Raw genomic sequence first — 23,706 nt, forward strand, 5'->3', positions numbered from 1 at the left:
TAGTAAAAGGTAATATATCACTACTACTACTACTATATGGTAGTACTTCTATATACTATACTATACTATACTATACTATATTATATTATACCACTACTACTAATAATAATAATTATTATTATTATTATTATTATTATTATTATTATTATTATTATTATCCATCCATTTTCTATATCGCATATCCTACTGGGTCATGGGGAACCTGAAGCCTATCCCAGGGAGCATGGGGCACAAAGCGAGAGACACACTGGACAGGGTGCCAATCCATTGCAGGGCACAATCACATACACATTCACACACCCATTCATACACTACTGACACTTTGGACATGCCAATCAACTTACCATGCATGTATTTGGACTGGCAGAGGAAACCGGAGTACCCGGAGGAAACCCCTGCAGCATGGGGAGAACATGCAAACTTCACACACACAGAGCAGCAGTGGGAATCAAACCCCCAACCCTGGAGGTGTGACGTGTTAACCACTAATCCACCATGCACCCATAATAATAATAATAATAATAATAATAATAATAATAATAATAATAATAATAATAATCTTTGCTTTTATTATTGTTGTTATATGAAAATTACATGGATGGAACTCATTAGACTATAAAAATACAACACATATTTTAAAAAAATTATATATATATATATATATATATATATATATATATATATATATATATATATATATATATATATATATATATATATAAAAGAAGAGAATGCAATACCTGACTGGCTTTAACTGTGTACACTTTTTGGTTCCAGTGCCTCAGGAGATTTTCATGCGCCACACTCTCGAGAGATGAAGGGGAATGATGAAATAAAGAAAAACATACAGTGAGTGTCAGATGTTTGAGTTAAAACACGTTGTTAATAAGAGAAGCCAGGTGAGAACATTAAATGCAACATAAAATCCATTAACACTACTTTACTCATGGCAGTCTTTGCGGGAAAGCGCACTCCCATCAAAAAATAAATATTTCATCATAGGAATAACTGATTTGCAATCAATAAGAAATACTGTTTAGCAATGACCCTTCAATATGAGGAGACAAGTGGAGTCCAACCAGCAAAATGCCTCCCACAACATTACAGAGCCACCGTTCTGTTTTTGTTGGGTTTTGTTTGTTTGTTTGTTTGTTTGACCTTTATATTTCCTTTAATTTGTATCTATCTTAAACAGTCAATTAGAAAATTTCTTAGATAGTTTCTTAGGAAACTATCCAAAAGAACCTTAAACCCTTAAAGGGTTCTTTTTTTCTTATTAGCACTAGTAGTCCACCTGTGCAGATGTATATGAGCAATGAAAAATAATGTAAGAGCACTAAATGAAAATAAACTGTGCACAATGTAGACACAGTGCATTGATAGTTCAAGGTTGAGTGCATGAAAAATAGAACTGTGCAATCTGATAGCTGAATGGAGAAAGAGTTCCTTTCTGCATCAAGGAGAAGCCTGCTGCTCAATGTGATCCACTGCACATTGATTGTCTCATGGAGAGGATAGGAGTGACTGCTCATGATGTCTGAGAGCTTGACCAGTGTTATCCAGTCTGAAAAATTCAATTAATACAAATACAAATGCAAAAACCTTCTTCCAATTGTCAGCTTGAACCTTTGGATTAACTTAGATAACCTACTAGGCTGAAGCCTTCTAAATCAACTTGGTGACTTATGATGCGGTAAAAAAAATATGCAGTAAACATTCCCCAGAAACTTCTTGCCAAGCCAGTGCAGGTTCTGATCATCTAGGGGGTGATAATCTGGTATTCACAGAACCACAGCTAATACATGTATTGGGTGATGTATGACATCAGTGAGGAACAGGATTCACCTAAGATTGATGGTGCTCGGAGATGAATCTTGCACTCACAGCACTGGATAACCTGTGATTCTTGCACAATCTGGAAATACTGCAGAGTGAGGTCTAGCTGTAAAAGACTTCCTGGAGCAGTACATATTTTTAATAAAATAAAGCCAAAGAAACGGTACACCACAGTAGGGGCTGAAGTTGTCTTCTCACCAAGTTGATGACATCCACCACCCAGTGGGCCAGACACTCTAGTGCCTCATCCCTTTGGAAAGGCAATAATAAGCTTATGGGACCATAGAGATATGTCGTCCATGGTGCTGTGATGCACTGGTGGTTGCCACATGCACCTTTAGGGTATATTGGTACTTGCCGCTGCCAAGCAGTCCCTAAGGTGGGTCAGTCCCACATGACATTGTGGCATAGGTTACACAAATGATGACTCTCCACACCCCTGGTGATTAAAAGGTGTTTAACAGAATGAGTACATAGTATGATGTTCTATGAACACTAAAACCTTCAACAAACTCACAAAGGTAACAAAGGTACCCTTTTTTTTCTTTTCTTTTAAAAAAAAAAAGATATTCTGTATGTTAAGCTTCACACGTTTATTCACATGTGGACTTTTCACATGTAGTGCATGTGTTTTTATTTTGTGACATATTTATTTTCACACGACCACGATTTTGAGTCTTCGCCAAACTGTTGCCACAAAGTTGGAAGTACACACTTGTATAGAAAGTCTTTGTACACTGTAGCATTACAATTTCCCTTCACTGGAACAAAGAGGCCCAAACATGTTCCAGCATGACAATGCCACTGTGCACAAAGAGAGCTCCGTAAAGATATGGTTTGCCAAGGCTGGAGTGGAAGAACTCAAGTGGCCCAAACCATGACCTCAACCCCACTGAACACTTTTGGGATGAACTGGAACACTGACATTGCACACCCTCACCTGACATTAGTATCTGACCTCACTAAAGCTCTTGTGGCTGAATATACACAAATCCCCACATCCCTTTATCCAGAGCGATTACATTTATCTCATTTACACAACTGAGCAGTTGAGGGTTACGGGTCTTGCTCAAGGGCCCTGCAGTGGCAGTTTGGTGGAGCTGGGATTTGAACTCACAGAATTCCAATGTCTTAACCACTGAGCTACCACTTCCTTCATGGCAAAATCTAGTGGAACGCTTTCCCAGAAGTGTGGAGGTTATTATAACAGCAAAGGTGGGGACCAGCTCGGTGCTAATGCCTGTGGTTTTAGAATGGGCACATATGGGTGTGACGATCAGGTGTCTACATACTTTTAGCCAGACACAATGCCCTTCATTAATATTGGCACCCTTGTATAGAAGGTCTGGAGAGATTCTGTATAGAGGAATGGTCTCAGATCCCTTGCCATGTATTCTCCAACCTTCTTTGCTCATATTTAAAAAGGGTGCCAATATTAGTGGAGGGCACTATAGTTTATTATTCACAGACATATGTGAAAAACACAATCACGTGTGATGTGTATGTGGATTAGAGGTCGACCGATTGATCAGTTTTGCCGATTAATCAGCACCTATAACTGATCACTGGAACTATCGGTTATTGCAAAAATCCACACCGATAGTTTTTCCCTTCTCTAGAGGCAAAATCACTGACAAATTTTGCTGTTATTTGAAGTGTTTTTGATTCATTTAGAATGTCTCTTATTTTTATTTGTTATTTGGGGTGCTACTTTTTGGTTCTGTTTGCATGTATATCGTTTATTTACTGTCATATTTATTAATAGTTAATATACATTAATATTGATATATTTATTTCATTTTTTTAAAAAGTACAGTACATTTTCATGATACAGTCAGTACTGTTTATTTTAGTAATAAAGTTCAGCACTATTTTACTCTGTGTGTTATGTGTTCATTCAGTATCGGCTGATTAATCGGATATCGGCAGGTAGGCTACTGACAACAGTTATCGGTATCGATAAAACCCACTATCGGTCCACCTCTACCATCGGATTTGTTGTTGCTGTTTTTTTGTTTGTTTGTTTGTTTCTTACTGCATGCTGTTTCATAATGTCTGACGCGCGGACAATGATAGAATTACATTCCACTGCAGTTCCCAACGGTAAAATAATAGGGACTTTAAGAAACAGCAACTGATGGACCGTCAAACGGCATTCTTATGTTGTATTGCGCATGCGCAACTGTAACTGCTACTTCGTGACGTTCTACTGTAACCGTCTACTACGGGAGAATAGCTGGCTTTCCGTAGTCGTTTACGTTCTCGGCTACGGCGGTGTAACAGCTTACTTCCGGTCGCCATATCCGTTCCTTTCGCAGCTGTTGCTTAATGTCCCTAGTAAGAGGCGGAGGAAGACCTCGAAATTACTAGGCTCTCGCGGTGTTTTCTCGCGTTCCCGGTTTGTGCGGAGGCTCTGAGAGCGTCAGAGCGCGTGCGGTGGAGCGGCGGGTGGGCGGAGCCTGTGCCTACACCGCTCGTGTAAGGCGTGTCTTAAACCCGGTCACGGCGTCCAAACCAAGCGTACACACCCACTCTGAAGGCGACGGTGAAACACCTTCTCTGTTGTGTTTCTTCGAAGGGGACAACGCATATAATAGGAGCGATGGGCGTGTCACATGAATGTCGTGTCCGGAGTGAAATTCCTCAGTCGGATTAACATTACCCCATCACTGTGTACCGTAATGACCCCGGTGTGTCTGAGTGGCGATGAGCGCGTCGTCCACATCATCATCGTGAGCGCGAGGAGACCAGCAGCGCCACGCGCCCTTCTGATGCCACACGCGGAGTAAACCAGCCATCGGGACTGACGACGCAAACATCAGCGGGTGTGTTTTGGCATTTTTTTTATTCATTCATTTTAAGGACAGTCTGTCCGGACACTGCTTCATGTCTTTGAATCGATTGCGCGTGATGTTGTGCGTGCATTAGACTGTTTACTGTGTGTGCGCAGTGAGTGTCTCCCATCACTCCCAGCCTGGTGATCAATATTTTCAGCCTCACAGCCGGAGGACATGTACTGTAATGACGATTTGCCCCTGCAATGGGTGCTTTCTGCTTGTTGTTACTCAAGGTTGGTGTTTTATGTGAAATAATAAAAGCGAGGCTGTCAGTAGTTCAGAGATTTGCGGTATGATTTAAAGTGCAGCATCATGGAAATGGTTGTTGGAGTAGGCTATGGTGAATTGTCCTGAGCTGTTTATCGACAATCAACAGTGTGTGTGTGAGAGAGAATGAGAGAGAGAGAGAGAGAGTGTGTGTGTGTGTGTGTGTGTGTGTGTGTGTGTGTATTACTGTAGACGCATAACCCCCTGCAGTCTAGCATCTGAAAGCATGGGATTTTCAAACCATAATGCCATTACATAACGATGTGTTGAAATTGAAGTAAGTTTCTGTTACAAGGCCTGCACTGAACGTGGCAACAAGATGGCAATGGCATGCTGCTTTGACCCTCAGAAAATATTTGAACTGCACGCAATTACAGTGTGTCTGTACAATAATGGTGGTGATGATGATGATAATTATAATGATGTCAGGGTCAGATTGACACTGTATTTGTTTTTTTTTTTATCTTATATTCTTATATTATTTTATGGATGTCAAATCATTTATCTCTAGCAGAATCAAACCCACAGAGGACATTAATGCAACCAGACATGACATGGTGGTTGAAGTATGACTATATGTTAGGCACAGTGACTCAGCACAGCATGTGGTGATTATTATTATTTATTTATTTATTTTATAACAGAGAACTGTTGAATTTCTATTTTTTTTCTTTCTGGTTGTACTCTTACAGGTTTGTATGTCTGTGGTGCGTGAGTGTCTGGGTGTGGATGTGGTTGTGAGATCCACCTGTGACATACTGGAGTTGAGAACAGATTTGTAGCTTATAAGATTAGTGCTACATGCAGACTGCTTCTGCAGGTCCATGTAGACAGCGAGAAGGACTAACAGGACTATTGGGATCTGCATTTCTCTGACACGTAATCTACTTTGGAGTATTATGCAGGGCTTTGAACACCTTGATTTGTAGCACTAGTATAGCACTAGGTTGTTTCTCACACAATACCGTAGGCAAGGAATTCGACTCGGATGTTGTTGTGAATATAGACATTATGTATGAAAATAAGATACCAAAGACATGGGTAACATGTTTGGTATGAATAGAAGTAAATACAAGTATTATTGAACAGAAGAGACTGTTGCACAGATGCGTATTACACAGACATGTTATTGCATCTTGGTGCATCACAAGTGCGGGAGTGTTCATAAGTCTGATTGCATGTGGAAAGAAGCTTTTCCAGTGTCTAGTGGATTTGATATGTAGCTGTTGCTGGAGGTTGCTGGAGTGTAAATATGCGGTGGCTTTGGTGTGAGGGGTCGGTGATGATGATTTTTGTTTGTTTTTTCACTACACACTTCATGGCTCTGGCTTTCATGATTCTATAAAGGCAAATTTGTTTTTTGTGGATGCATGGCTTTCTGTAAGGTGGTAGTGTTGTAGTGTTTGTATTCCATCCCTCTAGAATTAACAGATCCCAGTTTTTCCTGGTACTGCAGCTACTGGTATTTTAGGAAAGGTAAGTCATTGAATTACTATGCTGATAAGCCAGCCCCTCCAGGATTTACTGATTTTGCTATCATAGAAATGAATGCAAAATCAAACAAACTCTGCAGTGTACGGAGGAGCTTGCAATTTTTCGAAATTACCACAGATATGGGCCAAGACGCGTCATGTGGCATCAACAGTCACTGCCCTCTTCGATTCACGTGCGTCAATCGTGAGTACGGATAAAAGGTCTTATTTACCAACAAACATCACTGCGAAAGACAATTCAAGTATTTTCCAGAAAAAAAGGCACAAATTGCATCACACATTTTGAAGAAAAAACCATGGCAAAATCAAGCATTTTTAGCTGCAGCAATCACAAAAGAAACTAATGTACAGACTGATCAGCAGGGAAGGGCGATATCTTATCGTTTGCGATATACCGGTAGAAATTCTCCCCACAATAAGAATTAGTCTTCTCGTGATAATAACGATAAAGCCTAGTTGATGACGTATTTTACGTATCTGTTTGCGATGGTGTGCGACCCGTTCGCAGCTCACGTGCAGAGCGAAAACAAGTACGGTGGAAGGCGGACATGAAGCTGAGGAGGAGTTTATCGCTAAACGAGGAGCTACCTCTACAATCTGGAACTGGTTTGGGTTACAGAAAATCAGTTTTACTTTTAAATCAATGTTTGTGTTTCTGAGGCTCTCAAAATCACAGCTATCACTTGTAGCCAAAAACAGTGGCGCACGGTACTATATTTATATCGTCACTGACATCGTTATCGCAATAAATACCAGAAAACATCGTGATTATAGTTTTAAGTCCATATCGCCCATCCCTACTGATCAGCATTTGTATTTGGCACAGTTAAACGGACATTTGTTTGTCTCATTTAGGATATATTGTATACAGCATCAAGTTAAGATGCATGGTTATAGCTATACTGTAGGATTCTGTGTCTGTGAGTCCTTATATGGCGTAATAATTTTTTGTGTGAAATAAAGTATTCAAAACGGCATAGGAAAACCTGTAACGTGACTAAAATAGGAACCTGCGTGAAAGTGTAATGCAGCTCCTCATTACACACCTGTTCTCATATTACAAGATGAATGCAATCAGAAGAAAGGAGAAAGATATGATTACATATCTTCTTTGCTCCCAGTTGATCTTCTGGCAGGTCCAGCAATCATCAGCCCGGTCAGGCAGGACAGTAAAACATGCACAGGACGCCATCACATTGAACAAACTGCACCATTACAACACAGAGTCTTCTGTATTATAGGAGTACATAATATATCATAATATAAAGTTGTTCATTATCACAGCCTTGGCCTTTGCAATTTTTGCAACAGGAGTCTGCAATATGCAAATGAGCATGCATATTTTGTGAGAATTCAGCATTCGAAGTATGTTTTCTGGTTTATTTGATTCGCAGTGTGTTTATATATATATATATATATATATATATATATATATATATATATATATATATATATATATATATATATATATATATATATATAATCAGAGCAAATAAGAAATCAAATAAAATGACTTGAGGTCAAATGAATGCCAGTCATTCTGTGACCACGCTCCATCATGGATTCACCACTATGTGTTGCACAACACAGTGTGTGTGCTATTTTTATCCACATTATGCAGCTCTACTCGACAGTGTAGAGCATAATAGTTATACGAGGAAATAATGATGTCAGGCTACAGTAAACACCCATATGATTACTCAGTATAATAATACAGCAATATAAAAATATCACCATTATCACCATCACCAGATGAAAAGAGTAAATGCCTCTCCAATACTGCCTCTATACATGTCTATTACAAACATATACAAGACACTGTTGTGTACAGAACATTAGCATAGCAAATGCAGGATAATTACCGGCGTTTAAATTCTAATCGTTATATTAAAGGTAAACACACTTTGTAGCCACAAAACTCTGCTTGTGCTTCTGGCCTTGTTACAGTAGCAGCATCCAAGATCTGCGCTGTGCATGAAGACTGCAGCGCCGACATAAAACTGAGAGCGTGCTAATGGTTCTGCTGCGAAGCGTGTATAGACGATGAAGAATTAAGTTCGTTGAGATCAGTCTGGAATAGGCGAAGTTATTTTGGAGATCATTTCCGTACGTGTATATTTAGCAGCCCCCTTCATCAGTTTCATGATGGAGATAGATGATGCAGACTCTCCCTCTACCCACTCTCTCTCTCTCTCACACAGTCTCCCTCTTTCTCCCACACACACACACACACACACACACACACACACACACACACACACACACACACACACACACACACACCCCACCACGCTGCAGAGGCAGCAAAGAGGACTGTGAGAGGGAAGTGAGATAGCATGGGGCATGTTTTGGAAGACAGGAGTTGAGGGGAATGGATGAAGAATCAAATGGTGGAGATGAATGAGGAGGTAAAGAAAGGCATGATTTAGAAAAGACCAAAAAAAAGAGAAGCAAATGAAGAAAAGAAGATGGCAGATGGTGTCTGGAGTGAGGGGGTTGTCGTTAATAAAGGCAAATCTAAGACGTGATGGGGGGGGCATTAAGCCTCTCACTATTTTTCCTCCTCTTGTCCTTTGTTATATCATACAGCATTTCCTCTCTATCCTTATTACTCTCCTGTCACATTCTTTTTTTTTTCTCCTCACTGGCCATTTTTTTCTTTAACCCCCATGTCCATCTTTCTCTCTCTCTCTCTCTCTCTCTCTCTCTCTCACACACACACACACACCCAGTCTCCTCCTCCAGGTTGTGATAGTGGGTTGATTAGAAAGTACATGGCACAGAGCAGGCAATCCATCACCCCGCCAAGCTCATGCGCAAGCATATATCATCCCCTAACACACACACACACACACACACACACACACACACACACACACACACACACACACACACATGCATACAAATACACACACATTTGTTACAGCCCTGGCTACATGTTTTAGCTCGATGTAGCCTTTACCTCTCTGTCACACTGAGCACTTCATGGCTTTCTCTTTAGCCATGCCTCTGTCCTCCATCATCTGCACTGGCATGCCTGTTCTATTTTTGTATTCTCGCCATTCATCTATCTCTCTCTCTCTCTCTCTCTCTCTCTCTCTCTCTCTCTCTCTCTCTCTCTCTCCCACCTGCCCCTTCCCCTCTGTCTGCCCTATCCCACCATCACACCCCCAACAACCCTGCTGCACCGTAGGAGAACTGCGGCTGGTTGATTTGTGCTGTTCATCATCTCTAGGCTAGATAGACTCGTAAAGTTTTACATAATAGAATCCAAGAATGTAGAGCCCTATATTCATTGTCAACATATTTTACCTTTGATGTAACGCTGATGATGTACTTTATGTATAATGAATAATAGTGATGATTTCATGAATATGTCCATAAGTCTGTTTTAGTGTGTACACATTACTTTTAAGTGTTATAAAAAAAATAATAAATAATAAAGCTGTAAGCCTTTTGATTGCATGTTCAGCATGAATATTCAGCAAGGGTTATCATGTCAGGAAAGATAGAACTCTGTAATTTTCATTAATTAGATGCCCACTTGTTAATATGTTATCTTTAGATACATTTAATACTCGTCAGATATTTTTAAGCTAAAACAAGCATGCATTTACTGGCCACTTTAATAACCTGACTCATTCATGCAATTATCAGCCAGTCATAGTGCAGCAGCACAATACATAAAATCACACAGGTCAAGAGCTTCATTTAATTTTCACATCAATCATGGGAATCAGGAAAAATATTATCTCCAGTGACTTTGACCATGGCGAGGTTGTTAGTGCTGATCTCCTGGGATTTTCATGCAACAGTCTCTAGAGTTTACACAGAATAGTGCCAAAAACCAACACGTCCAGTGAGCGGCAGTTCTGTGGGTGGAAATGGCTTGTTGATGAGACAGGTCAGAGGTGAATGGCCAGACTGGTTGGAGCTGACAAAGTCTACGTTAACTCAAATATTCATGCTTTACAACCGTGGTGAACAGAAAAGCATCTCAGAATACATGCAACACATTAAACCTTGGGGCAGATGGGCACAGCCTCATCAAAACATTGCCTAGTCTTTTTTTTCTTTCAATCTTCAACTGTCCAGTTTCAATGAGCCTGTGCCCACTATAGCCTCAGATTCCTGTTCTTGGCTTACAGGAAGGGAACTTGTTGTGGTCCTTTCCTGTTGTAACCCATCCTCTTCAGGTTCGAAGTGTTATGCGTTCTGAGATGCTTTTCTGCTCACCATGATTGTAAAGAGGGCTTATTTTAGTTACAGTAGATCAGCAATATCTGAAATACTCAAACCAGCTCATCTGGCACCAAAAACCATGCCATGGTCAAAGTAACTGAGATCACTTTTTTTTTTTGGCACATTGATTGATGGTTAGCTGGTTGGTAACTTCAAAGGCATTACAGAAACCTCGCTATTTCGTGTATCAGCTGGTCTGTAGTACATCTCCTATTGTTCGCACCAAACAAAAATTTTGTTTTGGGAAACATTCGTGGCAGGCTTTAAGATGTGTTTAGATACAGCAAATCTATCTATTCACCAGGTAATCTACACGTTACCTATGGTCACAACTGTGGGTACTGGCTGAAAGAGTAAAGTTGTGATATAGGTGGTGTAACTGAGGTTCCTCCACAGGGTTTCTGGGCTTACTCTTCATGACATGGTGAGGAGCTTAATAAGCCAGATCCACAGAGTAGAAGTCCTGGCTATTTGAGGTGGTTTGGGCACCTTACAAAGATGCCCCATGGTTGGCTCTCAGTAGAGCTGTAAGAGTCACATCCCATTGGAGACTCTGGGGTAGGCCCAGGACTCCTTGGACAGCTTCTATCTTACAGTTGTCTTGGGAATGACTAGAGATCCCCCAGGAGGAGATGGAATCTGTGGCTGGGGATAAAGAAGTACGGATTACAACACCCATTAGAAAAGCAGAAAATTAATGAATGAATGTTTATGTACAAGATCGTTTCAAGTCACATAACATGTCTACTGCATTAAATATACATGTGGATTGTATAGGAAAATTATATCTGATACTGATCAACCCCAGTAACTCTGCTCAGAATTAAATTGGTAGAACCCTATTTTGTGTGCTTCAGGTGAGAAGTTGTATGATAAAAGTGCAACACAACATCACACTGTACTTAATGAATGATCTCCTTTTCTCTCTCAGCTGCAAGTCCCTGCACGTGGCCCTCAGACATGGTTTTAGAAGGAAGCTCTGAGGCCCTGTGTCCTCCTCCGTCCCTGGAGCTGCGCCCATCATGCAACAAGAGCCAACCATCGCCCCCTCTAGACTCGGGATCGCAATCCCATGATGCCATATTCCCTGGGGACAAGGAGCCCATCAAGTATGGAGAGCTGATCGTGCTGGGGTAAGAACATCCTGTAGCCTCAGAATGCTGGCTTGTGAGACACCAACATTTAGTCATTTGATAGTTTTTGGAAGGCTAGAGTTACCTAATTATGTGAATCAGCTAAATGTTTATTTCACCTTGGAAATAATACAATGCTTTGCATATATCGTGATGTATCCTTGTATGCAATGATCATCGATGTCTGATGAAAAACATGTATCTCTACTTTTCTATAGGCTGTATGGAATATGGGCATAATCATGTCTACCCATAGGTGACATTTAAATGACTAATGGAAAGCTGTTAAATCACAACAATGTTATTTAACTAGTATGTCTATTGGCTGCTAGAAGCCTTGTATCACCCCTCCCCTCTTTGTTCTGTGAGGTAAAAGCAAAACTGTTCTTAATAAGCTGCCAAATGAGTGGATTCCTATGTGTTTTCATGAACTAACTATATATTGAACATGATTTTTATTTTAATAGGCTGATTTAACTAGTAAATTAGATCATTTTTCCTCAATACTTCATATTAAATTCTTTCCCCAACACAAAGCAAAAACTATTGGTTTGGTATTGAAAATTCTTGCAGAGCCTCCTTATAAAGCTTAGTTGTGTTTACAGGAAATCAGAGAACCTGTTTATGCATACACTGATGCAATGCATCTGTCGTTCAATGTATACAGTCAGCTCACAGATGTGCACCTCTCTCTGTAAGATAAAAAAATTATTATTATTATTATTATTATTATTATTATTTTACTGTAAAATTGGTGCACAAAGACCAGACAATAGCCACAGCTTAATGCAATAAACTGTTGCAGAAATAATATCTAGTCAGGCTGACCGGTTGTAATCTGTTGTAAAGTAGCACCCATGTAAAGTGCACCGCTAGTTTTTTGTTTGTTTGTTTGTTTGTTTGTTGTTGTTTTTTAGATAGGTTTTTCCTACGACTCAGCAGAAATATGTTCGCCCTTTCATCAGGGCATCACTACTTTAAATTCCAACAATGACACAACCATCTGTACAACCGTACCATACTAACCAATCGTTACCTCATGCATATGGAAGAGTTCTGTTAGCACTTTCCTCCGACAGTGTTTGGCTGCCCTGTGACATAGAATGAACAGCAGTTGGAAAAGATGCAGTCGTCTGACCCCATATGTTTTGGAGGAAGCACACCTTCACCCTCACTCATTGGTAACGGTCACATTATAGGGGAGAACTAGCTAGTGAGTGAGAATTGGAAATTGACCAAAGTGGGAAGATATGTGGGAAAATTCCATAAAAAAAAAAGGTTTTACTGGCACATAAGCATTCTTTATTTACAGAGAAAATTCACATTAGCAGACATCAGATATTTGGATAGCATGATAATGTTTAACATGGGTGTGATCAAATAACACTGGCTTTTGCTGGTGTCAGAAATTATTCATAGTGGCTTTGGTTTTGGAAAGTAAAGAGACTCGTCAGGTAACTGTGACTTACTGGAATCCACTGCAAGAAAACTGTGAACGTTTGCTGTGTACAATTCATTTTAATTGTAAGAATTGTACACTGACATTAATTTTTTTTCACTTCTGAGCTTTATTTATTACTGTTTATTTTATTGTATTTTATTGTGTTCCCAAAGAATTTGTGATTTTGTAGATTTTTCATCAGACAAAATTATATATTATTGTCATTTGACTCTGCTGTGAATAAATGTATTTGGTAATTTGTGGTAATATCAGCCAAAGTTTATGACAATATAGTCAGATCTATTTTTCCACATATGGTGCCCTCCACTAATATTGGCACCCATGGTAAATATGAGCAAAGAAGGCTGTGAAAAATTGTCTTTATTGTTTAACCTTTTGATCTTTTGTTAAAAAAAATCACTAAAATTCTCTGCTCTCATGGATATCAAACAATTCCAAACAAAACACAGGTTTATCCCAAAAAAACTTTGTTAAATATAGGTGTGCAACAATTATTGGCACCCTTTTAATCAATGCTTTGTGCTACCTCCCTTTGCCTAGATAACAGTGAGTCTTCTCCTATAACGCCTGATGAGGTTGGAGAATACATGGTAAGGGATCTGAGATCATTCCTCAATACAGAATCTCTCCAGATCCTTCAAATTTTGAGGTTTACACTGGTGGACTCTTCTCTTCAGTTCACTCCACAGGTTTTATATGGGTTTCAAGTCAGGGGACTGGGATGGAAATGGCAGGACCTTGATTCTGTGGTCAGTAAACCATTTTTGTGTTGATTTTGATGTATGTTTTGGATCACTGTCCTGCTGGAAGATCCAACCATGGCCCGTTTTAAGGTTTCTGGCAGAGGCAGTCAGGTTTTCATTTAATATCTGTTTATATTTGATAGTCCATGATACCATGTATCCTAACAAAATGTCCAGGTCCTCTGGCAGAAAAACAGTCTCAAAACATTAAAGAGCCACCATCATATTTAACCGTGGACATGAGGTACTTTTTCCATATGGCTACCTCTCTGTGTGCACCAAAACCCCCTCCGGTGTTTGTCAAAAAACTATATTTTGGTTTCATCTGACAGAACCCGATCCCATTTGAAGTTCCAGTAGTGTCTGGCAAACTGAAGACGCTTGAGTTTGATTTTGGATGAGAGTAGAGGCTTTTTTTCTTGAAACCCTTCCAAACAACTTGTGGTGATGTAGATGACTTCAGATTGTAGTTTTGGAGACTTTCTGACCCCAAGACACAACTAACTTCTTCAATTCTCCAGCTGTGATACTTGGAGATTTTTTCCTGTTCCTAGTCACCCAGGTGTACTAAAAAATTTAAAAATCAGTGGGAATATACTTCAAATATATTTTCTCATATGAATTCATAGGCATGCCAATAATTGTTGCACACCTATATTTATCAAAGATATATATATTTTTTTGATAAACTTGTGTTGTGTTTGCAATTGTTTGATATCCAGTATTTTTTTTGTTTTATTGTTTTTTTGTGTGTTTTTTTTGTTTTTTGTTTTTTTGTTAACAAAAGATCAAAAGGTTAAACTATGAAGACAATTTTTCACAGTCTTCTTTGCTCATATTTACCAAGGGTACCAATATTAGAGGAGGGCACTGTATAGAGCATTCATTTTGCTAAAACATTTCTACAACTCTAGATGCCAATAAAATTCTGCTGAATGTAGTTTAGAAGGAGTTCAAGAGTAAAATTACCTTCAGATAAATAGGCCTCCTGTTATGATCCTTTCTTTTGGATGAATGAATGTAACATCATTCAGGCTTTACTAGTGCAGCACAGATACAGCTGCTCCATTCACTTATCTTCACATTTCAGCTGTGGATGTAAAACACCTCATTTGACTGCCGACAAAGACATCATTCAAATCCCACAACTACCAAGCGTAGCAGAGAAATGAAAGCCTGGAAGAGAAAGTGAGCAGAGACCATTGGCTATTAGTGAAGGAGTGATTGACAGGAGGAGGGATGCTTTTATTTACCACGTTCACAATCAATATAAGGAGAAAGACGAGAGCTTATGTGGTGAATGAGTTATGGACCGTTGATGAATTGTAAGACAGCTTTCCACTATCAATGGGAGACTTGTAAAACATTTCCTTTGTCATTTTTGGAAGGCTTCATGAGTCCTATCCTTGAATTGATAATGAAGTATTGTTGTCTAATTACTTTCTGGTGTCTTCATCATATGTTGAAGCTCTGCCTAACTTCATACAGTTTTTCGAATCTGGTTGTTACTAAAGGTCTTGTGCCAACATTCAAATTTCAGGGAAATTTCCTATTATATATATTTGTCATTGCTTTTGCCAAACATTATTTCTGGCCAAAATAATATTCATTAGACCCATAGAACTTTTGACCAAAAATAATGGATATTAGTGGTTAGAGCCAATTAAGCATTCCTTACAGGTCAGCCCATGTATCATGACCTAAAACATTAAACTTTGCAAAACTACACATTTAGATTTGAATGGAACTGTAACTTCTCTAGCCAACATAGCTAATGCCTTTAATTCTGTCACATGCAGACATAATGGTTCACTAGCGGGTGGTGATAAAGGGCGCAGGAGGAGTCGACTAGCCCTTTACAAGAGACCCAAAGCCAATGGCGTCAAACCTGATGTCATCCACAACGTATCCACACCTCTGGTGTCAAAGGTGAGAATTCACAGCATCACTTAATATTAAACCTGTTCAGAACTGTCTGTAGCCTGTACACTGTTTCCCGTTGCACAAGTTACAGGTGAACCTAGGAGTTCCCAGGAGGTTAATAAGCCCATGGCTTATTTTATATTAAATTGTGCTTTGCTCCTTCACTTCCCTACCTCGTAGAACTGCTGTTAATCATGAGACACCGCAAATGTGCTGGCCAGCAGTAATGGTAGTGAGTGCACTTGAACAAAACTAAGTGCTTTAGTCTTAGTCAAAAATAGAAAACATGCACAAACTTATCGAACAACATTGAAATCCAGAGTTTTCTTTACTGGCATTCTCTTAGGTAATATAGGGCACTACTTGTATTCTATCGAGACTTTACACTCACTGAGCATTTTATTAGGAACACCTGTACACCTATTCATTCATACAATTATCTAATCAGCCAATTGTGTGGCAGCAACACAGTGCATCAAATCATGCAGATCTTAACTAGCAGCTTTAGGTAATGTTTGTCAACCATCAGAATAAGGGGAAAATGTGATCTCAGTGATTTTGACCGTGACATGATTGTTGGTGACAGACAGGCTGGTTTGAGTATTTCTATATCTACTGATCTCCTGGGATTTACACCCTCAACAGTCTCTAGAGTTTACTCAGAATGGTGTAATAAAGAAAAAACACCCAGTGAGCAGCAGTTCTGCAGGAGGAAACGTCTTGTTGATGAGAGAGGACAACGGAGAATGGTGCTGATAACCACTCTGTACAACAGTGGTGAACAGAAAAGCATCTCAAAATGCACAACATGCTGAACTTTGAGGTGGATGAGCTACAACAGCAGACGATCATGTCGGGACCCACTTCTGTCAGCCAAGAACAGAATTCTGAGCTGCAGCGGGCACAGACTCACCAAATCTGGATAGTTTTTTAAGACTGGATAAACGTAGCCTGATCTGATTAATCTCGATTTCTGCTGAGGTGCACAGATGGTAGGGTCAGAATTTAGCACCAACAGCATGAATCCATGCAACCACCTGCCTTGTGCTGGTGGAGGTGGTGTAATGGTGGGGGGAATGTTTTCTTTGCACACATTGGGCTGATTAACACCAATCATTGCTTGAACACCACAGCCTACTTGAGTATTGTTGCTGACCATGTGCATCCCTTCATGAACACAATTTACCCATCTCATAATCGCTACTTCCAGTATGATAGTGCACCATGTTACAAAGCAAAAGTAATTTAAAACTGCTTTCATGAACATAACAATGAGTTCAGTGTTCTTCAGTGGCCTTCCCAGTCCCCGGATCTGAATCTAATAGAACAGATTTAGGATGTGGTAGAATGGGAGACTCACAGCATGAATAAAGTGCACCTGAAAAATCTGCAGGAACTGCGTGATGCAATCGTGTCAACATGGACCAGAATCCCACAGGAATGTTTCCAACGTCTTGTGGAATCCATGTAAAGAAGACTTGAGGCTGTTTTGAGAGCAAAAGGGGGCCCTACACACTATTAGTGTAGGGTTCCTAATAAAGTGCTCAATGAGTGTATATTATACTCTATTTAGTGTATATATTGCAAATAGGAAACCCTTCAGCCAAAACTAAATAACTAACTGAATAACTGATATATTACTCTGGCTGTATTACTACTGCTGACAATTACGTTGCCAAATAGCATTAGAAAAGCAATTCTATTTATAGTTGTTAATGCTAATTCTATTGACAGTTGTTAATGAACTCACTAAGTCAATTGTCATTACTCATTGAGTATAAACACTGGACGAATTGATGTCTGTCATGTCTGAACCCGAGTGGCGGTCCCATAAACCACTGTGATGTTAGGCTAGTTTGAGAGTTTGTTGTAAAGGGTGCTATGTTAATATGCTGTAGTAGCTTATAAATATTATACATGTAGTACATTTCAAGAACTTTTCTTGTATATCACAAGAGATAGCATCTTAAATGTATGGCCATGGAATAAAGGTGGGAATGCTTGTTGCAATTGTTAAAGATATACACCAAAAAATGATGAGGATGTACTTGCAGTATTGGATATTGTTTAGCTAGATGTTCTATTATTAAGCTTGTGTACCACTTTTAACCACTTATACACTTAGCTGTTCACAAGCGTCACAATGCCAGTCTTAAAGATGTGATCTTTTTGGCTATTCAAAAAGATTCTCTGGCAAAAGACACTCTGGCTTGAGGGACTAAAGTACACTTCTAAATGGAAATGACAAAATGAGAAATCACTATTAGATCAACACTCTTCCTCTAAAGAAAGAAGTTTCGATCACACAATGACTTAAAAGTTTCTCTTTTAATTTTTTATTTTAGTAACAGTCGGCTTAACATCTGTAACCTGACATTTAAGTGTAGTCCTACGTATCCACCTGCATATCTCCTGGTTCTCCCACTAAATGCCATGAGTAAAAACCCATTATATAACATTGCAGTGGCCATTGCATAAGATTTGAGATTTTAAGCACACCCTCTGTACTGTTCCATATACTGGTGTAATGAAAGCGCTAACAAAGGATGAAAATCTGATGGAGTGGGGTATTTCTATGTGTGTTTCAGGCACTGAGCAACAAGAGCCAGCACAGTATCTCCTACACGCTGTCAAGGAGTCATTCTGTTATAGTAGAGTACACACATGACTCCAACACAGATATGTTTCAGGTAAACACTCTTGTATATGATCGCAGTACATGTAGCGATTAGTGCCACATATTGTTGTCTCAACCTTGGGGGGGGGGGGAACATCGCTTTTAAGTCCAGCTTAAGGTGATATATATATTATTTGTTAATAAATTGGAATTTAGAGAAACAGAAATGATCATTAGAAACAGATTAAGAATAATGTAGAGTGCCTTGCGTAACAATTCACCAAAACCCCCTGAATTGGAAATGGATTTATTTGGAATTTTAATGTCCTAAATCCAAACAAAACAGCCCATAATAGGGCATTCCAATATGGGTTGCAAAATGTTTACCAAAAAACCCCATAAATGCAATGATTACATAAGTTTTCATGAGACCCTACATTAGTTCTGGTGCAACCAATTGCCATTGGAAGTCACTTAATTAGAGTGTATTGAAAGTGTCACATGATCCTAATATAATTCCACCTGTTCCTGGAAGGCCCCAGAGTTTGTTAGAGAAGAAACTGCATGATGAAGCTCAAGGAGCAAATGGCCTGTTGCAAATTCCTGGAAAAGCATTAATCTGGATCTAGTTACTAAAAATATCCCAAACTTAAAACACCCCATGGAGCTCCATTAAATCCCTTATTAAAAATGAGAAAGAATATGGCACAACTGTAACTCTGCCTAGAGGCTGTCTACCAAGTCAGAGGCCAGGTAAGGAAGGAATTGATCAGTGAAGCAATTAAGAGTCCAAAGGTAACTTTCAACACAATGCCACCCAATTAAATCCCTATCAGGTTATTATGCTACACAATGTGGAACAGTTCAAGCAGGGGCAGTGGGTGAATACTTAAGCAAAGCACTGTACTTACTCACTGTAAAGGGCAATAGAGCTTAGTTTTCACCTGAACTGTTATCTAATATACATGTCTTTGTTTTCCTCCAAGATTGGCCGTTCCACAGAGAGCATGATCGACTTTGTGGTGACTGATATGGCGGGCAGCAGCGGGCAGTGCCAAGGTCAGTGTCAGGGGGGTGCGGGAGGAGACGGGGGCCAGTCAGCACAGAGCACCATCTCCCGCTATGCTTGCCGCATCATGTGTGAGCGTAGTGCCCCCTACACAGCCCGCATATATGCTGCTGGTTTCGACTCCTCCAAAAACATCTTCCTCGGGGTGAGTCATAGCAGCAATTACTAAGGTAGCCAAAAAAAAAGAAAGAAGGTGAAGAAACACTGTCACAACTAGACTTGTCAGCCATTAAAATGACTGATAGGAATAGCATGTACTTTCTATAAGCTGTTTGATTTTTGAACAGCTCCCAAGCGACTCAGTCAGATAAGGCAATATTTATGAGAGTCACTTTCTCCAAGTGTCATTGTGTAATTACTGGTTGAACAGAATCATAGATGAACAGTTGGCCTTCTTCTACAAGTGTGTTGAGCTGCATTTTTGCATGGTCAGTGTTTGAGAACATGGAATGCAGGACTTTAGGTTCTTGCATGTGCTAGGATTTTTAGTACTATATTCCATCCATTTTCTATACCGCTTATCCTTCAGGGTTGCAGGGAACCTGGAGCCTTTCCCAGGGAGCATCGGGCACAAGGCAGGGGACACACTGGACGGGACACCAATCTATCACAGGGCACAATCATATACACACTCACACACCCATTCATACACTACAGACACTTTGGACTCGGGCAGGAAACTGGCGTACCAGGAGGAAAGCCCCAAAGCACAGGGAAAACATGTAAACTCTGCACACACAGGTCAGTGGCAGGGAATCGAACACCAGTTTCCTCCCTAAGTCCAAGTACATGCATTGTAGGCTGATTGGTAATTGTGTCCTGTGATGGGTTGGCAGCCTGTCCAGGGTGTCCCCAGCCTTGAGCCCTGAGTTCCCTGGGATAGGCTCCAGGCTCCACCACTAGCCCATATAGGATCCACAGTACAGAAACTGGATGGATGGATGCTGAAAGAGAATCTAGTGAGTAGTTATGGACACTTTTTGTGAAATTTTGCACTTCTGTTTTATTAAAGTTTTCATATTTTCAGTTTTGTTAATTATGTTTTCAGACAAATATTTGAAGAAGTGGTAATTATCATTTATCATAGCCCAGATGAACCGATACTTTAATGAATGCTGCTTTACAAAGAGATTTAATATTAGCATGTGTATTACTGCTTGATAAGAGAGCGTACAAGGTGAACTTATTTCTTTTGTTGAAAGAAATTTCAGTTATTCAGAAAGATACTCATCAGTGTGTCAGAACTTGTTTTTCAGACCATTTTGAATTTAAACTATAAGGGAACTTCACATAGGAGGCCCTCCAAGTCTGAAATACTGCAATAGAAGTAACAATATGCCTCACTGAGTTAGAAAAAAGGCATTATTTCAAAACATATATGTAACTAAAAGGCAGGTTTTGTAGCAGTAAGTGATTCATGTTCAGATTTACCACAGCATGAGTCCTGACACATACTAATGTCCTTGGCACACAACAGACTCCCTCTGCCCACTGCTATTCTGTGGAGGTGGAGAGTAATAGGGCGAGAAATAGCCTTGGAAATAAATATATAAATATATGAGAGATACTGTATGTCCATGAGGACATAAATTATATTATAAAAAGCCTCATTCTTACATGTTACGCAATAGCTATATATATGTGTGTGTGTGTATATATATATACACATATATATATATATATATATATATATATATATATATATATATATATATATATATATATATATATATATATATATATATATATATATATATATATATATATATATATATATATATATATATATATATATAGTGTGTGTGTATGTATATGTGTGTGTATGTATATGTGTGTGAGAGAGGGAGAGAGAGAGAGAGAGAAATTCTTTAATCCATATGCACAGTATGTGTTATACATGATTTAAACCTTATTGACTGAAATTAAGTGTTTAAAATCATAATGCCTACTTAATTGGCAAAATAATTTTGCTCTTTGGCTTTGCGCTAGGAGAGGGCAGCTAAATGGCGGACCTCAGATGGCTTGATGGATGGGCTGACTACCAATGGAGTGTTAGTGATGCACCCTGCAGGGGAATTTGTTTCTGAACCCACTCCTGGTGTGTGGCGGGAGATATCTGTGTGCGGAAATGTCTTTGCCCTGAGAGAGACACGCTCGGCTCAACAGAGAGGCAAACTGGTGAGTAGGGGTGAGAGAGCATGGTGTGGTCCGATCCTTGAATTGGGGTGGCTATAGCTCAGGTGGTAGAGCGGGTTGTCCACTAATCGTAGGGTCGGCGGTTCAATTCCTGGCCCGTGTGATTCCACATGCTGAAGTGTCCTTGGGCAAGACACTGAACTCCAAGTTGCTCCCGATGGCAAGTTAGCGCCTTGCATGGCAGCTTTGCTACCATTGGTGTGTGTGTGTGAATGGGTGAATGAGACACAGTGTAAAATGCTTTGAAACCGCTAAGGTTAAAAAAATATTTTTTAAAAAGCGCTATATAAGTGCATTTACTTTGTTTTGATAAACCACTAAAAACTATACAATCCGGTTCAATCTCTTAAATAAAAAATTCTAGATGATTCCGACAAAGTGATCCGTAATAGGACAAAATAATTTAATAAGTGCTTGGTAATGGAAAAAGCTGCAGAAAAAAGCCAGAGATTCAAGTAATTCAAGCAATGTTGAGCCTAGTAATGCATGGATCTGTCCAAATCCTCACCAGTGTGTGGGCTTTCCACTCTCGTAGGTCGAGAATGAGTCAAACACACTGCAGGACGGCTCTCTGATTGACCTGTGTGGTGCCACGCTGCTGTGGCGGAGCCCGAGTGGCCTACGGCGCACGCCTACGCTCAAGCAGCTCGAGTCACTGCGCCAGGAGCTGAATGCTGCACGTCCTCAGTGTCCAGTCGGCTTCAACACACTGGCCTTCCCCAGCCTGGCACAACGTGCCACTGTCGACAAGAAGCAGCCATGGGTCTACATGAACTGCGGTCACGTGCATGGCTACCACAACTGGGGCTTCCGCAGGGAGAAGGATAAGGCGGTGGGGGCAGCCGAGCGCGAGTGCCCTATGTGCAGGAAGGTGGGGCCCTACGTGCCCCTCTGGCTGGGCTGCGAGGGTGGCCTGTATCTGGATGCAGGACCCCCGACACACGCTTTCTGCCCCTGCGGCCACGTGTGCTCAGAGAAAACAGCGCAAGGCTGGAGCCAGATCCCACTGCCGCACGGAACACACGCCTTCCACGCAGCATGCCCGTTCTGCGGCACATGGCTCACCGGCCAGCACGGCCACGTCAAGCTCATCTTCCAAGGCCCCGTTGACTGAGACAGCAGGACTGCATGTGAAAGAAAAGGACGAAAGGACTTGAGGAGTAAATGTACTGTACTGAACTGTTACTGCACCAAGAGATCAACGTGCTGAAGAAGGAGAAAATGTTGTTGAGAGAATATGTAAATAAAGGTGATGGAATAAAAAGGAAATAATTGTTTGCTTTTTGTGAGATTAGTGTGAAAAGGCAAAGTACTAAGAAAGATTTACGAGCATCATTTTGGGGCAGGTAGGTTGTTGTGCTTGAAATCATCCTGATAATGAAATTTGTGTGGATAGGGCCAGGAGCTCAAAATATATTCAGGCATCATAACATTGGGACATTGGGATCAGGGAGTAATTTGTGTTTGAATAAAATATATATATATCTCAGACATTACACATTTTAGACAAATCTCACTGATGATCCAGCAGGATAGAGAGAGAGAGAGAGGCTTAAGCAGACTCTCTCCCCCTCTCCCTCCCCCAGTCTCTTCATCTGTTTCTCAGGGAAGTCAGAGCAGAGTGGTACAGTTGTGTCTGCAGACTGCAGCTCATTCCCTGGCTATAAATAACTCAAGGTCATCATCGCCTCCCCACCATCACTATACACACTGCCCTTAGCATTTAAAGAAGAGAACAATATATACAGTACAGAGGCCATTTACAGGTCAAAAGCAAACTAGATTTATTTATATGTACAGTACATAGTAGCTTGATGTCCACCTATTCATTAACAATAGAATTAATGCCTACATAAGCAATGTGTGTAGTCATTTTAATGAATTTAGA

The 23,706-nt window shown here is 40.1% G+C and overlaps 1 protein-coding gene across 1 annotated transcript; it reads left to right on the plus strand.

Annotated features, from left to right (window-relative positions):
- The first annotated feature begins 4,052 nt into the window (after positions 1-4,052).
- peli3 (pellino E3 ubiquitin protein ligase family member 3) lies at positions 4,053-23,100 on the plus strand. The gene is made up of 7 exons (XM_017471152.3): positions 4,053-4,661; positions 11,607-11,808; positions 15,813-15,942; positions 18,525-18,626; positions 19,540-19,767; positions 21,612-21,800; positions 22,354-23,100. The coding sequence occupies exons 2-7, from the start codon at positions 11,636-11,638 to the stop codon at positions 22,930-22,932; spliced, it is 1,401 nt and encodes a 466-aa protein (XP_017326641.1). The 5' UTR covers positions 4,053-4,661; positions 11,607-11,635; the 3' UTR covers positions 22,933-23,100.
- Positions 23,101-23,706: the final 606 nt, after the last annotated feature.

The sequence above is a fragment of the Ictalurus punctatus genome, chromosome 7 (genome assembly GCF_001660625.3).
Source record: "Ictalurus punctatus breed USDA103 chromosome 7, Coco_2.0, whole genome shotgun sequence".
Lineage (NCBI taxonomy): Eukaryota > Metazoa > Chordata > Actinopteri > Siluriformes > Ictaluridae > Ictalurus > Ictalurus punctatus.

Bases quoted from the DNA above. Each gene is read 5' to 3' on its own strand.
- peli3 (XM_017471152.3), top strand. From the start codon at position 11,636: ATGGTTTTAGAAGGAAGCTCTGAGGCCCTGTGTCCTCCTCCGTCCCTG. The intron at 15,943-18,524 runs GTGAGAATTCAC...TGTGTGTTTCAG, and splicing joins CCACACCTCTGGTGTCAAAG to GCACTGAGCAACAAGAGCCA. The intron at 19,768-21,611 runs GTGAGTCATAGC...GCTTTGCGCTAG, and splicing joins CCAAAAACATCTTCCTCGGG to GAGAGGGCAGCTAAATGGCG.